At 40.3% G+C, this 19,707-nt stretch overlaps 1 protein-coding gene across 2 annotated transcripts in view; it reads right to left on the bottom strand.

Moving 5' to 3' along the window:
- Positions 1-338: 338 nt before the first annotated feature.
- Positions 339-19,707, bottom strand: part of UNC5D (unc-5 netrin receptor D) — a 571,153-nt gene continuing 551,784 nt past the window's right edge. For both annotated transcript variants that reach the window (XM_057697245.1, XM_057697246.1), the window contains 2 exons: positions 18,524-18,702; positions 339-543 (listed from right to left, as the gene is read on the bottom strand). In XM_057697245.1, coding sequence (XP_057553228.1) covers positions 339-543; positions 18,524-18,702 — 384 coding nt within the window. The remainder of the gene's footprint in view (positions 544-18,523; positions 18,703-19,707) is intronic.

Genomic DNA, 19,707 nt, shown 5'->3' with positions numbered 1-19,707 from the left:
TGCTGTAGCTCAACTTTTCCCACAGTTACTTCTATCTAGATACGCCCTCACTTTTATCCTTGCCACTCCAAATCTGAGAAGTTCCTCAAATGTGAACCCGAGTGTGGATTCAGAGGAGACAGCAGAGCCCTCTTATATTTAAGAGAGCCTGTACTTTTCCTGATGAACGTATTTTGCCTACATAAAATGCAATTTCTTCAATCAAGGATGCTCACTGATTGTAAATGAAGGCTGAATTCCCCAAATGCCACTGGGCAAAAAGCTGCCTCTTTCTTTCCCATTTAATAAAGCAAATGTCCCGAAGCTGGCCGTCACTCTGTCTCATAAGAGGAAGTGAACTAGAGACCGTTTTGCCTGCTGTAGTTGAAGTCGGCTTCATCGAGCTGGGATTCCGTAATGTTTGAGAGTTTCGTGTGTGTCCTCCCAATCTCTTCAAGGGCACAGGCCAGGGAGTCAAGGTCACCATCGTGCTGATGACGAGCTTCCCACAGGTTCAAAATAACAGCAGATGGGCTACTTTGCGTAGCAAAATAAGATAAATTCCTAGACAGAGTTAAATAAACAAAATGACAAAAGTAAACACAGAAATAAAGGAACAAATTCTAATCACTATAAGGGAATTAAAAATGAATTGTACAGATATTATTACAATAGGAACAAAGAGCTCCACTAAGGCAGGTTTGGAGACAGTCCAGTTTGTATCCCAATGCTCACCTGAAACTGTACTTTGGAGGGTTACCGATGACTTTCTTATCCTCCATGTCTTTTCTTAGTCCTTACTTTCCTTGAGTTGTGTGTGTATATATGTACGTGTATTTTTCCCTTGAACACCATCTTGGAAAGCTCTATTTCATTAGCTTATGCAACCATAAAACTTATTCCTATTTTTTTTTTTTCTTCAAAATATCTGACCCCTCTTTCTGTCTCCCATGGTACACATAAGGGCTGTCAAGATTTCATCTGTGTCTTCTTGGGCTCGTATACTACATGGAATAGTTATCCACTCCAAGTGGACAGTGTCTAAATTGGCACCTCCTGTCTTACAGGTTAATAATGAGCTAGTCACAGATCTTTAAATGACCTCAGAACTGCTCCAATTAGATATCTTTCCACCTCCTCAAACTCAGTGCATCAGGAATCGATACAGTTGCCATGCGTCCCATTGGCCCCTATTCTAACTATAACAAATATTCCAGGAGTAGTGACAACTAACCTTCTGATCTCTCACACTAGGACATTTATTTTTAAGTCTTCTCTTTGTTTCTTTCTTTTTGACAAATTCATCAGCTTCATTCTTCCTCTCCATTCATACTATTTGTATTTAATTTTTTTTACATCTTTATTGGAGTATAATTGCTCTACAATGTTATGTTAGCTTCTGCTGTACAACAAAATGAATCAGCTATATGTACACATGTTGTCTGTATGTAACTGATGCTGTGTCATTTTACAACTGAATCACAGCTAAAAGCCTTATAGCTCTTTATGTCTCCAAACTCTCTAATATACCCTGTATTCTATTTCTTCAATCATAAGGTATTTACTCTATACTTGTTTTCAATGCCTGCCTTGGTCTGGTCTCAACCTAGCTATGGCGATATATATTTTTTTCCTCAGTATCGTCCTCTGAGCATTAATGCTGGCATAGGTAATACTCTGCTTCTGGCATTCATCCAGTGTATTCTGTTCATTAGGAAATGCCCGCTTTCCCCCTTCCCCCTGTTTATCAAGACTTCTACAATGCCCGGATTGTAGACAATTCTCATGTCCTCTTTACTCAAAGTAATTTATTTCTTTGCAGAACTCTTATTTTGCTTCTGCTTAAATTTTCATGTGATTAAAATGCTCATATATTCCATGTGTGTGAGCTCCGCCTTCTCAGTGTGATTCCAGACACCTGAAAGGGTCATAGCTAATCATTTTCTGATTCTCCAGCAGCACTTAGCATAATACTATGACAGATATTTATTCAATAGCCATGGACGGAGTAATTGATTGCTAGGAGCTTGTTTCAGATGATATGGGATCTTCAGTGAAACAAATGATAACCTTTTGGACAATAACTTTACTATGATGAGAATTGAGACAGCACAAAGGATGAAAGGTCACAGTTCTTCAGAGGTACTTTTACAGCAGGGATGGAAATGTCAGGGGTAAAATGCTGATAAGTTGGAAAGATTTTCCAGAGTCAACCAAGAATTGCCTATTTTGAGGATGGTATGACTTTCCATCACGAGACTTGGCATGTACTCATAAAGTAGACTCGTAGCCAAGAGCAATAGGAAGAGAAGACAAGCTTTTAAGGGCACATTATCATTTACAAGCAACACACACACACACATACACGCAGTAATTGTGAGTCAATAAAGTCTTATATTATTCAAAGGTCTTAAGAGACTACTTAAAGCTGACTGGTTGCCAAGTAGCACAAATATCAGGGCACAATACATTCCACTACATCTGAATCTTTAGTTGAGAGAGGGAGAAGGCCAGCTTAAAAATATTCCCTCCAGTTTCTTTTCCCTTTATCTGCCCTTTCCTTCCTTCTCCCCACTGCTGCCCGCTCCATGGCTGGCCCTGGAATCAAATACAGTTTTTTATTTCTACACTAATAGAAATGGCAAAGCGAATGTTGCTTCTATAGTTGATCGGATCCTAGTTCCTTTTATTGAAAACATTGTTTTGGATACTGTCACTTCCTCCTAGTTGCAGGGAGCTGTTCGTGGGGAAAGTTGCTGTATCTCCAGGTCTATAAATAAACTGGTACGACTCCGACCAATGTTCAGGCAGAATACAAACTGGAGGAATAACTAAGAGGTAAAAACTTCAAGACTGGGTGGGTTCTGGGTGGGCTGTGTGACAGTCTCTTTCCATGTAATTTATGAGAATAAGGAGCATTGATACACGTTTGTTCCTGGCATGGGGGAAATAGTTCTTCATGCTCTCCATTGTCATTTCAAGAGAAAAATAATGCTGGAAGCACAAACAAAAAGAAGCACAGACTTGTCACATTATCGAGGGTTTATATTTTGTATTTGCTGCTGAACAACAACGAACTAGTATCTGTGGGAGTGACGGGAATCCTTGTGATCCTGTTAACCCCAAAGCTACCCTTTATTCTATACCGAGGCTGACACGATTTAAAGCCCAGTTAGCAAATATTTTTGACTGTAGGGGCCACATCTGGTCTCTACAGCAGCTGCTCAACTTCGCCAGAGGAGTGGGAAAATGCCATAGACAATACAGAAGTGAATGTGCGTGGCTGTGTTCCAATAAAACTTTAGAGACACTGAAATCTGAATGTCATACAGTTTTCACATGTCACACCACATCACTCTTGTTTGGTTTATTCTCCTGAAACCATACTAGCTCTGGGGCTATAGAAAAGCAGGTGCTGGGCCAGATTTGGCCTGTAGTCACAGTGCTGGTCGTGTCCTATGTTGTCTTATCACCCAAACTAGATTTCCAGACGTAATGTGAGCAAAGATGGGACCAAACTTTTGCTTGGTGCTGCATCTGAAAATAAGCACCTAGAGGGTCGAAGTTGCTGGGTCCCCAAGCTACATGTCCTGACCCAAGCACTCTGAGACCTTTATCTTCAGGAACTGTTTGGGGAGCTTGGACATTTCAGGACACGAGAGGAAGATCTGGGCATGAAAACGCAAAAACAAAACTTTAGGAGAGGCATACAGACTATATTTTGGAGATTGTGATGAGTCTTTGTCCTAAAACACTGTTCAAAATATTCATGAATCCCGTTAACGGTGTGAAGGTGTTGTAAGTACACCTGCCTAGAGGAAGAAGAGCAGAGCTGGAGGATGATTCTAGCCAGCCACTTGGTTCCAAGAAGTCTTGCAAATGCCCTGGTGTGTAGACTAGGCACCCAGGGCTACAGGAAGCTAAATGATCAAAGAGGCAGGAACAGAACTCTCCCTTGGCACGGAGCTCTGAACATATTGCAGCAAGTGAAATGTCCTCCCCAAAGCATGTTTCAGATTGATGCTCTGAATTTATACAAGTACACGCAGCAACACAGAAATCTCAAATTCCACTTAATTTTAATAGATACACATAGGAGCCTATCAGCCTTATTAAAAATGATTCAGTCGCCTTTGTGATAAACAGACATCCTACTAAACTGTACTTACCTGTCTACACCAGGATAATTAATAGACAAAAGACCCTAAAGTGCTAATGCTATAGGCTATTTCTCAAAGATAGCTGGATTATTTTATAGCTTACATTTGTGCAAATGCATCAGGATTTTTTTAAAAAATTGTTACACCCTATATCCATTTTGTTATCTCCATACCTCCCTTTCGAAATTATTTTGATCCCGATCTGTGTGACCCATTTCTCTTCATAATAATGCTGGTACATTTGGACACCAGCAGGTAAATGCACACACAATTCAGGGAGCATTGTTAGTACTAGAAAATAGAATTCATAGCAACAGTTGATGTCCTGAGTGTCTTTGATTAAAAAAAAAAAAATCTTTTTTTTTTTTTGAAATGAACAAAGAACATTTGGCAAAAACAGCCATCTCGAAATTCAAGTGGATGGCTCAAAACAAAACAATTTTTTCCTTTCTCTCTGAAAAATGTTTAAAGAAGTGAGTGTTTATTATGCTGGTCTTAAATGCTTCACATTGTTACTTTTTTATGCACTGAATCTTTTGTCACAGGCTTTTCAAATTCTGTTGGACTGAGGTAATTCTGAAAAATAAGACTTATTTTTTTGTGGTGTCATAAAGATGCAGCATACTGGGTGGATAAGATTATCTACTCTCTCAATTTTAGGAATTTACTTTAGAATCATCCTGTGTCTTCAATTCATTTGTCCTAAGCCATGTAGACTCAATGACCTCATCTTTTCCTTTGGAACTCTCATTGAAAGAGTCCAGATAAACTGTAAATACCACGTGCTAAGACAGCTGTATAGATTTATTCATGTAAATTCATTGAGTAGTAATAGTTTATTAAGTTCAATTTTCTTTTGTTGAGCCTACATGTTTTCTATTCGCCTGAGCCCCTGAGGGGTTGTTTTATTACTGTGATTAATTTGTTTTTTCTGAGACTTTTTTTTATCCCCGTTGTCCTCCATCCCCAATTAAAATTGCACTCCTTTTGTGGAAGCCAGGGCAGAACTGGGAACATGAATCTTTAGCAATTTCACTAGCTGGACGCAGGCCAACTTATAATGGTATATATGGGTGACCCACCGAATTTTTATGTAGAATCTCAGTTTTCAAAATACATCTTCAAACTAATGACCATGTTAAGCTAAAAATGGAAATTAGGTTAGATTTGAGAATTTTTGGAAATAGTCGTAGTGCCGTCTATTTTCTTTTTTGGGGTACAAAGAGGAGGAGAGACTTGAGAGCCATGATAAAATTCTGCCCTATAAGTCTTTATATCCTGTTGCAACACAGGGCTCATTTTTTGAATAGGAAAAGTGATTTGGTGTACAGTGTGAATTGAAAGATACCACCCTTTCTTTAGTGCTTGAAAGCAGTATTCAAATACAGATGGCTTAGGGAATAGTAACGTCTAAATCCTCAATCAGTTAACAAAAAGATTAGATAACGGTAATGGTTGAAGGCACAGGTCTGAGGCTGTGTCTGAGCCCTGAGGACTTGCAAACAGCAGGAAGGGCTACCAAGGGTACTTGCGCTTAGTGCTTAAAGCTGGAGTCTGCCTTAGTGGGCTTAGTTCTGACTATATGTGGCCTATAAGGGACTCCCTTTCACACTGAATTCCAGATAACAAAAGCTTTTACTTTACTCAGAGCCTTGCTACCAGGGGTGATGTGCCTATTTGAAAGCTGTAAGCTCTTCTTTGTAACTAACTGAGGGAATGAATTTCCTCTGTAATAAAATCTAGCAGGGGACCACATCTGATCTGCAGCCTGACATCTTTAGCACAGAAGACACCTCATCCCAGGTACAGGCCCTACTTTCATTCAGAATTTAGGACGTCACCCAGCACTTCCAAGTAGAAGGGAGTGCTTGCACCTGCAACATTAAGGCAGTAAGTTTGTTTACATTCTATAAACCATTGCCATTTATATCTAAGTCAACATTTTTTTAAAAAAAAGCATATTTGAAAAATATCTTCTTTCTGAGTAGGCTGGCAGCATAGAAAGTGAAAACTAAGTTAAGCTGCCTATAATAAATTGGGAGACATCGTTACAAGAACAGTGCATAATCTAACTGTATAGTACCAAACAGGGAGTTGAAACAGTCATCATGAAAAAAAATATTAATATCCCTGCTATCATCCTAATTGTCTCATTTAATGAAAGCCTCTTATGTGACCAAAACCAACCCTCCATATGGTTCTTTAAATGCAAATAGAAGAGAAAAAGCCATTTATACTGAACAGCAGTAATTGGACACAGCATAAGCATTTGGTCCATTTATCAAGCTTTCATCCCCAAACTTCATCCTCACTGGGTACTCAACAAACAGCACAGCAGCTTTCAGGATAAAGCAAGTCTGTCTCATGTCCTCAAGAATAAGCAGAAGATGTTCGCCATTATGTCACCTCTGCCTACTGCCCCCCCGTGCCTTCAAATGAAAGGGAGCTGGTATGGGGAACCCAAAAGGAAAAGATACAGGCAGTTGAAAACATGCAGAGTTCCATTCTGCCATGCCCTACGGGTGGTGTATGAATTCTTTGGGGCCAATTAATGTGGCAATAAAATTCCCCTCATAGTTTTTCCTTTTGCTTATTGCATTATCCGGCTGCTGAAAGGGACTAGCAAGCGTTCTTCCTTCTTTAGAAAATGTATGTAAGTCCTGGAGCTTTGAGGACCCCCAGTGAGTTGCCAAACAGGAATAAAACCGGATGTAGACTCGTGCCTTCAATTCTCCAGTTTCATTCCTGATACAGCTCTGACAATTTCTCATATTTGGCAATGAAAGGCAGTGAAAACCGCAAAATCAGATCTCGGCTTTTCTTTGAATTGGGATATAGCATGGAAAAATACGTCTCACTTAAGCTTCCTCTTCAGTAACGTTGAGACATTTTCAAGAATCCTGAGGGTAAAGGAGAATGACCACTATTTGTTGCAAGAGAACAGACCACAGTGCTAATCCTGAAGGGGGAAAGGGAGAGATATTGATACTTTTCCTTTTGCAAAATACTCAGTGTTTCAATAAAACCTCACAAATAATTGAAAAAAAATAGTTAAGCACTGTATTAAAGGACTCTAATGAATTAAGTAAAATCCTTCCCATAATTTCATTTTCTCATATTGTGAAAACATCACATCGAGGGATTCTGACTTTGTCAGCTTTTCTGGTACTGTTTGAGACAGACTCGTGCTGGGAATTATTTCAGCTATAAAGGGGCTTGGCCATGTCCATCTTTTCTGGAAACTACATTAGCTTAAAGGAGGGAAACCTAGTCCTTGAAAGTCCCACCTCTGCAGCTTAGAGTGGGAATGGGACTTTGGTTCTCTTGGAGGGATAGAAACAGCTTCTCTTCCATATTGCCTTTAGGAGAAACACCTGCCACTTACAAACCATAAACAGCCTGTTCATGGTTAAACTGGCGCTAGGCTGTTTTCAGATTCATATTAGTAGGCAGTTTCCATGAGTCATTGACTGAAGTGGAACAAAGCCCGAACACCCACCACTTGGCTGGGTTGGGTCCCTCTGGCTCCACACTGAGGACTCTTCAAATTCAGACTCTGCACAAGTCCATTGGGCCAGAACCAGACAATCTGATTTGGCTTTCTCATATTTTGCCTCCGAGGACCTGTGTAATGAAAGCTATCTCCCTGTGTATTAATTCTCCTTAGAAGAGTCATGAATATTGTTCTTTGGAAATGGCAGCCTCACATCCATTTTTATTGTTCAAAGGTTAGGATGTGTTTTCTAGCCTCTAGTCTACAGAATCCAGACAGCTTTGTTTGGTGTAATCCTAGCAAATCCCAAAACACAAGAGTGAAAATACAGTCTCACGGGTCCCTGAGTGACCATCCTTGGTGGTCTGCCTGGGAAGCAGGCATTCTGTATATATTTTGTAATCACTTTCTCTCTTTTCTCCTCCTCATTCCTGCACCCCAAAAGAAAGGTGGCACTGGGACTGACTGCTGCACTTGTAGTGAATTCTCAACAGTTACTCAGAGGTAGATTAATAAGCTGTCTTGTGACCTTCCTCTGTCTTTTCCCATTGCCCTCTGGCCATTTCACTGTTCCTGTGCATCCAATTAAGAGGGTGGACAGAGGGAATAAAAGGATATGACCTCAACGTGAGAAGATTCTGCTCCTCATTAGAGGTCCTGTTAAAAGATGTGGTGGAAAAACAAGTTACTGTAGCACTGCTGCTCAGCCATGAAGTCTGAGGAATTTCATTTGCTCATAATTTCTATACCATCACCCAAAACATTAACATCCAAAATGCATTTGAACTGTTTTACCCAGCTGGCCAATAAGATATATGTGTCTCTGGCCGTGCCTACGCAGTTTCAAACAAGTATACTGTTACAAGAAACTGTTAATTAGGTGAAATTTATCTACTCCTTTCCATCCTGGAATCCTTTCTTCCATTTTGGCCACTTCCCTGCTCCTCATAATCTTGTATCTCATGCACTTTATCCAGCATCTGTTCCCATGGCAACTTGGTCAAGCTGGCTGCGTTTTCACAAGGGTTTCTGGGATGTGAAGACTATGAGGCCTTAAAGAAGAAGGAGCTAATAGTAGAATTTCAGGTACTAAGAGGAAAGACATGAAGCCTGCATAATGTCAGCCATGTAACCTTTTCTCTTTTGAGACCAACTTTCAAAATCCTTTGATGCTTATTCAGTATCAGTTCTATGAGGAGGCAAGTTGTAAGGTCAAGTATACTATCCAAAGAAAAAGTTCATGTCATTGATTCAAGACAAATTTCTTGAATTTCCCTATAGTAGATAGCAGTATTGGGGTATATTTAACTGTAATTAAAAAGTAACAAGTATCTTTAAAAAGCAAAATGCTGTGGAAGTTTAGATATGGGAGAATACCTCTAGCTGAAGCAGTTAGTTTCTGATATTATTGGGTTGGCCAAAAAGTTCATTCGGGTAAAGCTTATGGAAAAACCCAAATGAACTTTTTGGCCAACCCAATATTTAATTTGTTTAGTTCTCAGCAAAGCGCCCCATCATCTCCTCCTATGTGATCAGTTCTTTATTAGTCCCACCTACCAATCACCTGTGGCCAAGAGCACTGAAGAGCAGAGTTCTTGCAGCTGGATTTGTAGAATAAATGCGCAATCTCAGCTCTCAAATGCAGCAGATGTGGACTCTGAGTAATCGTCAGTTTGCTCACAGAATCTGTAATGGCAACTGTTAACTATGACATTCTTTGCTGGGCTGTGTGGCTTATTTATCGTAATTCAGATGCCAGGCGAGTCTGCAAGGCCACCTGTGTCGCCACCTTAAGTGCACCCCCTGACACGTCTCACATTCTAAGCCTTTACCTTCCCATTTCATGTATCTTCGCTCCTATTCAGATCTAAGTAGAAACTTGTCTGGCCAAAAGGCAAATTATCATCTGTGACATTTGCATTTACCAAAAGGAGGGGAACATTTTCACGGGCAACACGACAGCAGCGAATGTTTCCCTCTACTCCCTTTGAAAATGCTTCCTTCGTGGTTTGAGGGTTGTTGCTTTACTAGCTTTTCACTTTTGGAAACTGAAAGGAAGGGGAGAGTAAGGTAAAGGTGCTGTCACAAGATCAAGGTAGGTGAATCCCCTAATAGAAGACTGACGGTTCTTTGCAGTCTTCTGTCTCGTGATCCCAGGGTTGATGAAATCTCAAGCTGTGGAACAGCTATCTTACCAAATAATATTGGCATGTTGACAACGTCAGATTTCTGTGTTTTAACACACATGATCACATTAGCGACTGACGATTATGTAGTATAATTAAGTACTATATCATTTGTAACCCTAAGAGAGCAAGACCAGTGATTTGGGATTACACAGTAAGAAGTTGGGACAAATTACGTCTGAAAATCTCCGTCTCTGTTACGTCTCCGTCTCTGTTACGTCTTCCCATGTAGGAGGAGATATATTTTTGCTACAGTAGTGAAAACGTATGAAGAATTTGACCGTTTCTGCAGAATGAGAGTTAGCTAACATGGTGCAAGGTGGTTTTCTGTTGTCTTTTTCTTTTGGCTTTTCTGATTACCTTTGTGGCCATCTCTGCTGGAAGGACAGCAACTTGCACAAAGGGACCTTATCCTGTGCCTTATCTTACTTTCAGGTGTAACTCTGAGTGAAGCAACAGAGCCTATGGAAGTTTTACTAAATGAGAGCAGACTCATTTAAATGAGGGGTCAGCAGACTATGTACTGCAGGCCAAATACATTGCCTGTTTTTGTAAATAATGTTTATAGAGACAGAGCCCTGCCTGTTTGTTTAGATATTTCCTCTGGCTGCTCTCACACTGCAGAAGCAGAGTTGAATAATTGCTGAGTAGTTGCAATAGATCCCATATGGCCTAAACTCTTTTACTATCTCTGGTTCTTTAACAGAGAAAAGCCTGCTAACCCCTAGTTTGAATCATTCTTACTCCACAGGGAGGCTACTTTTTGGAGAGTTAAGCTTAGCTAAATAAGGTTTAAAGATAGAAGCAGATTCCATGCATTCATGCTATTCTAACTTGCTTTTTTTTTTTAACAGACAATAAACTGTATATACTTAGTGTACAATTTGGTATCCCAATCTCCCAATTCATTTCTCCCCAACCCTCCCCGCTTTCCCCACCTGGTGTCGATATGTTTGTTCTCTACATCTGGGTCTCTATTTCTGCCTTGCAAACCGGTCGATTTGTACCATTTTTCTGTAGTCCACATATATGTGTTAATATACGATATTTGTTCTTCTCTTTCTGACTCACTTCACTCTGTATGACAGTCTCTAGGTCCATCCATGTCTCTACATATGTCCCAGTTTCATTGCTTTTTACAGCTGAGTAATATTCCATTGTATATATATACCACATCGTTTTTATCCATTCATCTGTTGATGGACATTTAGGTTGCTTCCTTGTCCTGGCTATTGTAAATAGTGCTGCCATGAACATTGGAGTGCATATGTCTTTTTGAATGATGGTGTTCTCTGGGTATATGCCCAGCAGTGGGATTGCTGGGTCATAGGGTAATTCTATTTTTAGTTTTGCAAGGAACCTCCATACTGTTTTCCATAGTGGCTGTATCAATTTACATTCCCACCTACAGTGCAAGGGCGTTTCCTTCTCTCCACACCCTCTCCAGCATTTACTGTTTGCAGATTTTTCTGGTGATGCCCATTCTAACCGCTGTGAGGTGATATCTCATTGTAGTTTTGATCTGCATTTCTCTAATAATGAGTGATGTTGAGCAGCTTTTCCTGTGCCTCTTGGCCATCCATATGTCTTCTTTGGAGAAATGCCTATTTAGGTCTTTGGCCCATTTTTGGATTGGGTGGGTTGTTTTTTTGATATTGAGCTGGATGAACTGTTTATATATTTCAGAGATTAACCCTTTGTTGATTCCTTTGCAAATATTTTCTCCCATTCTGAGGGTTGTCTTTTTGTCATGCTTATAGTTTCCTTTGCTCTGAAGAAGCTTTGAAGTTTCATTAGGTCCCACTTATTTATTTCTGTTTTTATTTCCATCACTCTAGGGGGTGGATCAAAAAAGATCTTGCTGTGATTTATGTCGAAGAGTGTTCTTCCTATGTTTTCCTCTAGGAGTTTTATAGTGTCTGGCCTTACATTTAGGTCTTTAATCCACTTGGAGTTTATTTTGGTGTATGGTGTTAAGGAGTGTTCTAATTTCATTCTTTTACATGTTGCTGTCCAGTTTTCCCAGCACCACTTATAGAAGAGGCTGCCTTTTCTCCATTGTATATCCTTGCCTCCTTTGTCATAGATTAGTTGACCATAGTTTATCTTTGGGCTTTCTATCCTGTTCCATTGATCTATATTTCTGGTTTTGTGCCAGTACCATACTGTCTTGATCACTGTAGCCTTGTAGTATAGCCTGAAGTCAGGAAGCCTGAGTCCACCAACTCCGTCATTCCTTCTCAAGAGTGCTTTGGCTATTCAGGGTCTTTTGCATTTCCATACAAATCGTAAAATTTCTTGTTCTAATTCTCTGAAAAATGCCATTGGTAATTTGATTGGGATTGCATTGAATCTGTAAATTGCTTTGGGTAGGATAGTCATTTTCACAATGTTGATTCTTCCAATCCAAGAACATGGTATGTCCCTCCATCTGTTTGTGTCATCTTTGATTTCTTTCATTAGTGTCTTATAGTTTTCTGAGTACAGGTCTTTTACCTCCTTGGTTAAGTTTATTCCTAGGTATTTTATTCTTTTTGTTGCAATGGTGAATAGGATTGTTTCCTTAATTTCTTTTTCTGACCTTTCATTGTTAGTGTATAGAAATGCAAGAGATTTCTGTGTGTTAATTTTGTATCCTGCAACTTTACCAAATTCATTGATTAGCTCAAGTAGTTTTCTGGTGGCATCTTAGGGTTTTCTATGTATAGTATCATGTCATCTGCAAACAGTGACAGTTTGACTTCTTTTCCAATTTGGATTCCTTTTATTTCTTTTTCTTCTCTGATTGCTGTGGCAAGGACTTCCAAGACTATGTTGAATAGTAGTGGCAAGAGTGGACATCCTTGTCTTGTTCCTGATCTTAGAGGGAATGCTTGCAGTTTTTCACCATTGAGAATGATGTTTGCTGTGCGTTTGTCGTACCTGGTCTTTATTATGTTGAGGTAGGTTCCCTCTATGCCCACCTTCTGGAGAGTTTTTATCATAAATGGGTGTTGAATTTCATCAAAAGCTTTTTCTGCATCTATTGAGATGATCATGTGGTTTTTATCCTTCAGTTTGTGAATATGGTGTATCACATTGATTGATTTGTGTATATTGAAGAATACTTGCATTCCAGGGATAAACCCCACTTGATCATGGTGTATGATCCTTTTCATGTGTTGTTGGGTTCTGTTGGCTAGTATTTTGATGAGGGTTTTTGCATCTAAATTCATCAGTGATATTGGTCTGTAATTTTCTTTTTTTGTAGTATCTTTGTCTGATTTTGGTATCAGGGTGATGGTGGCCTCATAAAATGAGTTTGGGAGTGTTCCTTCCTCTGCAATGATTTGGAAGAGCTTGAGAAGGATGGGTGTTAGCTCTTCTCTAAATGTTTGATAAAATTCACCTGTGAATCCATCTGGTTCTGGACTTTTGTTTGTTGGGAGATTTTTAATCACAGTTTCAATTTCATTACTCGTGATTGGTCTGTTCATATTTTCTATTTCTTCCTGATTCAGTCTTGGAAAGTTATACCTTTCTAAGATTCTGTCCATTTCATCCAGGTTGTCCATTTTATTGGCACATAGTTGCTTGTAGTAGTCTCTTATGGTGCTTTTTATTTCTGTGGTGTCTGTTGTAACTTCTCCTGTTTCCTTTCTAATTTTATTGATTTGAGTCCTCTCCCTCTTTTTCTTGATGAGTCTTGCTAGAGGTTTATCGATTTTATTTATCTTCTCAAAGAACCAGCTTTTAGTTTTATTGACTTTTGCTATTGTTTTCTTTGTTTCTATTTCATTTATTTCTGCTCTGATCTTTATGATTTCTCTGTGTCTACTAACTTTGGGTTTTGTTTGCTCTTCTTTCTCTAGTTTCTTTAGGTATAAGGTTAGACTGCTTATTTGGGATTGTTTCTTGAGGTAGGATTGTGTTACTATAAACTTCCCTCTTAGAACTGCCTTTGCTGCATCCAATAGGTTTTGGATTGTTGTGTTTTCAATGTCATTTGTCTCTAGGTATCTTTACATTTCCTCTTTGATTTCTTCAGTGATCTGCTGGTTATTTAGTAGGGTATTGTTTAGCCTCCATGTGTTTGTGTTTTTTACAGTTTTTTTCCTGTAATTGATTTCTAATCTCATAGTGTTGTGGTCAGAAAAGATGCTTGATACGATTTCAATTTTTTTGAATTTAGCAAGCCTTGATTTATGACCCCAAATGTGACCTATCCTGGAGAATGTTCCATGTGCACTTGAGAAGAATGTATAATCTGCTGGTTTTGGATGTAATGTCCTATAGGTATCTATTAAATCAAACTGATTTATTGTGTCATTTAAAGCTTGTGTTTCCTTATTAATTTTCTGTCCATTGGTGTAAGTGGGGTGTTAAAGTCCCCCACTATTATTGTGTTCCTGTCAGTTTCCTCTTTCATAGTTGTTAGCATGTGCCTTATGTATTGTGGTGCTCCTATATTGGGTGCAAATATATTTATAATTGTTATCTCTTCTTCTTGGATTGATCCCTTGATCTTTATGTAGTATCCTTTCTTGTCTTTTGTGATATTTTTTATTTTAAAGTCTTTGATATGAGTATTGCTACTCCAGCTTTCTTTTTACTTTCATTTGCATGGAATATTTTTTTCCATCCCCTCACTTTCAGTCTGTATGTGTCCCTAGGTCTGAAGTGGGTCTCTTGTAGACAGCATATATATGGGTCTTGTTTTTGTATCCATTCAGCCAATCTGTGTCTTTTGGTTGGAGCATTTAGTCCATTTACATTCAAGGTAATTATCGATATGTATGTTCCTAGTACCATTTTCTTAATTGTTTTGTTTTTGTTTTTGTAGGTCCTTTTCTTCTCTTATGTTGCCAACTTAGAGAAGTTCCTTTAGCATTTGTTGTAGGGCTGGTTTGGTGGTGCTGAATTCTCTTAGCTGTTGCTTTTCTGTAAAGCTTTTGATTTCTCCATGGAATCTGAATGAGATCCTTGGTGGGTAGAGTATTCTTGGTTGTAGGTTCTTCCCTGTCATCACTTGAAAAATATTGTGCCACTCCCTTCTGGCTTGCAGAGTTTCTGCTGAGAAATAAGCTGTTACCCTTATGGGAGTTCCCTTGTGTGTTATTTGTTGTTTTTCCCTTGTTGCTTTGAATAACTTTTCTCTGTCTTTAATGTTTGTCAGTTTGACTACTGTGTGTCTTGGCATATTTCTCCTTGGGTTTATCCTGCCTGGGACTCTCTGTATTTCCTGGACTTGGGTGGCTATTTCCTTTCCCATGTTAGGGAAGTTTTCAACTATAATCTCTTCCAATATTTTCTTGGGTCCTTTCCACTCCTTCTGGGACCCCTATAATGCGAATGTTGGTGCGTTTAACATTGTCCCAGAGGTCTCTTAGGCTGTCTTCAGTTCTTTTCATTCTTTTTTCTTTATTCTTTTCCACATCAGTGATTATCACCATTCTGTCTTCCAGATCACTTATTCACCCTTCTGCCTCAGTTAATCTGCTATTGGTTCCTTCTAGTGTATTGTTCATTTCAGTTATTGTGTTGCATATCTGTTTGTTTGTTCTTTAATTCTTCTAGGTCTTTGGTAAACTTTTCTTGCAACTTTTTGATCTTTGCATCCAGTCTTTTTTCAAAGTCCTGTGTCATCTTCACCATCATTATTCTGAATTCTTTTTTTCTGGAAAGATGCCTATCTCTTCATTTAGTTGTTTTTCTGGTGTTTTATCTTGTCCCTTCATCTGGTAAAAAGTCTTTTGCCTTTTCATTTTCTCTTTCTGTGGCTGTGGTTTTCAGTTCCACAAGATGAAATACTGCTGATGCTGCTTGATACTGCTGTCTGCCCTTTTGTGGAGGAAGCTATCTTGGAGGCTGGTGCCTGCTTCCTGATGGGAGGGACTGATGGTGGGTAGGGCTGGGTTGGCGGAGCTCAATAAGACTTTAATCGAATTTGGTGGGTGGAGCTCAGTGAAACTGTAATATGCTTGTCTGCCAAGGGGTGGGTTTGTGTTGCCACCTTGTTGGTTGTTTGGCCTGAGGCTAGTTAGCCCTGGAGCTTACAGGCTCTTTGGTGGGGCTAATGGTGGACTCTGGGAGGGCTCATGTCAATGAGCACTTCCCAGAACCCCTGCCGCCAGTGCCCCTGTCTCCTCAGTGAGCCACAGGTGCCCCCCACCTCTGCAGGCAACCCTCTAACACCAGCAGGTAGGTCTGGTTCAGTCTCCTATGGGGTCACTGCTCCTTCCCCTGGGTCCTGGTGAGCACACTGTTTTGTGTGTCCTCCAAGAGTGGAGTCTCTGTTTCCCCCAGTCCTGTGGAGGTCCTGCAATCAAATCCCGCTGGCTGTCAAAGTCTGCTTTTCTGGGGATTCCTCCTCCCGTTGCTGGACTCCCAGGTTGGGAAGCCTGACGTGGGGCTCAGAACCCTCACTTTACTGGGTGGACTTCTGTGGTATAACTGTTCTCCAGCTTGTGAGTTACCCACTCAGCATTTATGGGATTTGATTTTAACACGGTTGCGCCCCTCCTAACATCTCATTGCAGCTTCTCCTTTGTCTCTGGATGTGGGGTGTCTTTTTTGATGAGTTCCAGTGTCTTTCTGTCAATGATTGTTCAGCACTTAGTTGTAATTCTGGTGCTCTTGCACGGGGGAGTGAGTGCAAATCCTCCTACTCTGCCATCTTGATCCTGTCCCTCTAACTTGCTATTAATTGTGACCATTTCAAAGGGACTAACTTTTATTGAAAATGAACATTTTCTTGGAACCCTGTTAGAAAGTAGGTTGTTTGAATTTTGTATATTAAGGACATTTAGGTTTTCCTGGAGAAAGGGGTCTTAGGCAGAAACTGAAGCAAGCAAAACCAAACAGGCATATCAAATAGTTGCATTTTTTGACCCCTGCACTGGAGGGGATGAGTTGCTCCTGTGTAGCTATTTACTGCTCATTGGAGCCCAAACACAAAAGGATGCTAACCTTATCTCCCAGTTTGAAATGTGTTTTCCCTACTGCATCAGGTCAGAAATTGATGGCTCTGGAGGTAGTCCGTGTAGTTCTCATGTGTTTACTGTAAGTGGAGAATAAAATGAACAAGGCAGGAACACGCACATGCTCATTTAGCAAATTAATGACAGCATCCATGGGTACATAGATATTTTGTGGCAATTATTTTCTTGTAAGTGGTGAATTAAAAATCATAAACTCTTATTGCCAGAATGGATTAGAGAGTTAATGTAGTTTGAATTCTACGAATTGCATCTGTAGACAAAGTAACATAGGGACAGTAAGTGCTGTGTTTGGGCAGACTGGTATTAGCTGTAGAACCAGGGCTGGCGTACAGAGCTTTTGAGACCCTGCCTGATGTTAATTTTTCTTTTTTTAGACCAAATTCTGTCCTCTGGCTTAGTTTTTCATTCTTGTCCCCACATTGATCAGAAAGTCAACCTGACATAGTTGTGGTGTTCATGGATTATACATGACATGACACATCTCATCCTTTATCAAAGTTGCTGGGAAAAAATTCAACCTAATGTTTTTCCCCTTGTACACACAGACATTTTTGTATTCTCTCATTTTCAATATCTGCCTTTTCAAGAATGTATTCTTTTCGGGCCTGCCTGTGTAAATTCCATTTGCTCTTGCAGCCATGCCTCCTCTCTTGATTTTCCTCTCTGAGTCTGACTGCTTTCTAGTTGGGCCCTTCGTTCTTGGATGCTGGATCCCTTTTGAAACAGGAAGCGGCCCTCTATCCTTTCTTGGCAGACATCTACCTCCCTTTCAGAGAAGAAAGAGTCAGGTAGGATGTCTGTGAAAACAAAGAACAAAAAATGGAAATGACAGAGTAAGCCAAACAGTAAGGAAAATAAGGCTTTGTCTCCAAAGGGGGGAGAAATAGTACCAAAGGAAAGGGAAAGAAAATGGTGCTGGCAGAACTTGTTCTCTTTTCATTCTGGGCCACGCAGGGTGGTTTAGGTAGAGAGGAGATACTATTTGTCAATGCCTTTTCCCTACCAGTCATCCCCCAAGCGGAGCCCAAACCTGCCTCCCTATCAGCGCTGCCCTGTATAGCATCACCCCTGCATTTTCTCATCAAAGTAAGAAAGCCCATCGTGCATCCTTCTGGTCTACTTTCAACTCAACCACAACATTAGCAACATTAGGTAATGAATAGTGTCTGTTTAAGGAGCAGACTCATCGGTGGTGTCTACATAACCTCTGGCTTGCTGAATGCCCACTGCCTTCAGACCTGAGAGGTATCCTCTCGAACTTCCTTTTTTATAGTCAGGCATCCACTTCTTCAGGCTGAGCTTATTCTCCTTATTAGGGGTTAAATAATGCTTAAGGTTACCCAATGGAAGGGAGGAGGTGTGAGAAACTTCTTTGTTTCTCCATCACTGGCTCAAGACTCTGGGCTCGCTCACCATCTCCAAGATGACATCATCTAAACCCCCCCTTTAGGGTGGCCCAGTTAGCAAACCTGGAGATGGGACCAGGACCACAGCAGGACTTTTCCACAACATCCCTAAAGGCAGAGTGGGGTGGCAGGAAAGGCCACACACAGTGTCATATCGTTGCTCTTTTCCCACTTCTTTAGCCAGATTTCTTTCACATGCGATACAGCCAGCGGAATCCATACAGATTCAGGGCCTGGGAACCACAGGGATACACCTGCCCCTATTTTATTTTTCAAGCTCTTTTAGTCATACCCTCTTTTCAGAGTTGCCCCCAATTACCTGTTGATGCTGTTTTTCTCTGCTAACATCTGCCAGTCCTTGCCTTTGGCATTGGGGGTGTCAAATGTAGCACAAATCCGCTGTCTGATGGAGTAGGGAATTTTGAAGGCTTTGGGGCCAGTCTGTGCAGGGAAAGTGCTGTCCTCTTGTGCAAAGAAAGTGATGGTCTCTCTTTCACTCTATAAACAAAATAAGGAAAGCAGGATCAGATCTTAGTAGAAGCACTACTGATCAACATTTTTAAAGAAAAGCTGTGTTAGCACACATGCAAAAAACGCTTGCCTGTGGTGATGGAGTCTATAAAATATATTGACAATCTCCTCTCTCTTCTAAAATAGTAAATAACATCTCTAGTAGCCTAGTAAATCATGCACTAGAGATTTACAACAGCCTCTTCCACTCAGGGGAGTCACAATCTTCAGCTTCCTATATCCAAGGAGGTATCAGGTAAGAGCAGAATTTGATTTTTTTTAATTTTCAAAAAAAAAAAAAAAATCTAGAATCAGTAGGAAGAAGCTACCAGATGACAGATTTAGTTCAGTGTAAGGAGACCTTCTGAGAGTCAGAGCTGATCAGAGAAGAATGCGTGGAGCAAAGGAGCTGGCTGGAAAGTCACGTGTCAGGCAAGCAACAAAGGGGAACTGAGTGTATGTTGATCATTTTCAAGTTTGTGTTCCTCTCAGGCCGAAAGTATGATTCTATAGTAAATATGTTGGTCTTGTTTCAGAATTAAATTGCTTTTGTAAAACAGGAGGCAGCTACGAGTCAGCAATGAGATCTGGACTAGGCAGTGGAGCTGGGCAGGCTGGGCAGTGTTTGCCTACTGTGTGCCCACTCTTATTACTGAGGGCTGTCCGATGAGGATTTGCTATTTCAGTACATCACAGCCATTAGATCATCATATCCAGTGTGGAATCACACATCCATCCATCGTGTCGGAATAGTTGCTGAAAGTTTATATGGACCAAAAGAATTTTCCGGCTTAAAAAGTACTTGAATCACTCCTGTGATTTTGATGGGTTACAAGGCAAAAGGGATTCTTCAGATGTGATTCAAGTCCCAAATCAGCTGACTATGAATTGACCAAGAGAGATTTTCCTGGGTGGACCTGAGCTAATCAAGTGACTCGTAAGAGAGAAAAGATGAAGCTCCTATCTGGAGGTCTCTCTCCTGCGGGCCTGGAA

The sequence above is a fragment of the Hippopotamus amphibius genome, chromosome 10, assembly GCF_030028045.1.
Source record: "Hippopotamus amphibius kiboko isolate mHipAmp2 chromosome 10, mHipAmp2.hap2, whole genome shotgun sequence".
Taxonomy (NCBI): Eukaryota; Metazoa; Chordata; class Mammalia; order Artiodactyla; family Hippopotamidae; genus Hippopotamus; species Hippopotamus amphibius.
The sequence above is the reverse complement of the archived record's forward strand: the minus strand, read 5'-3'. Positions and strand labels throughout refer to the sequence as shown.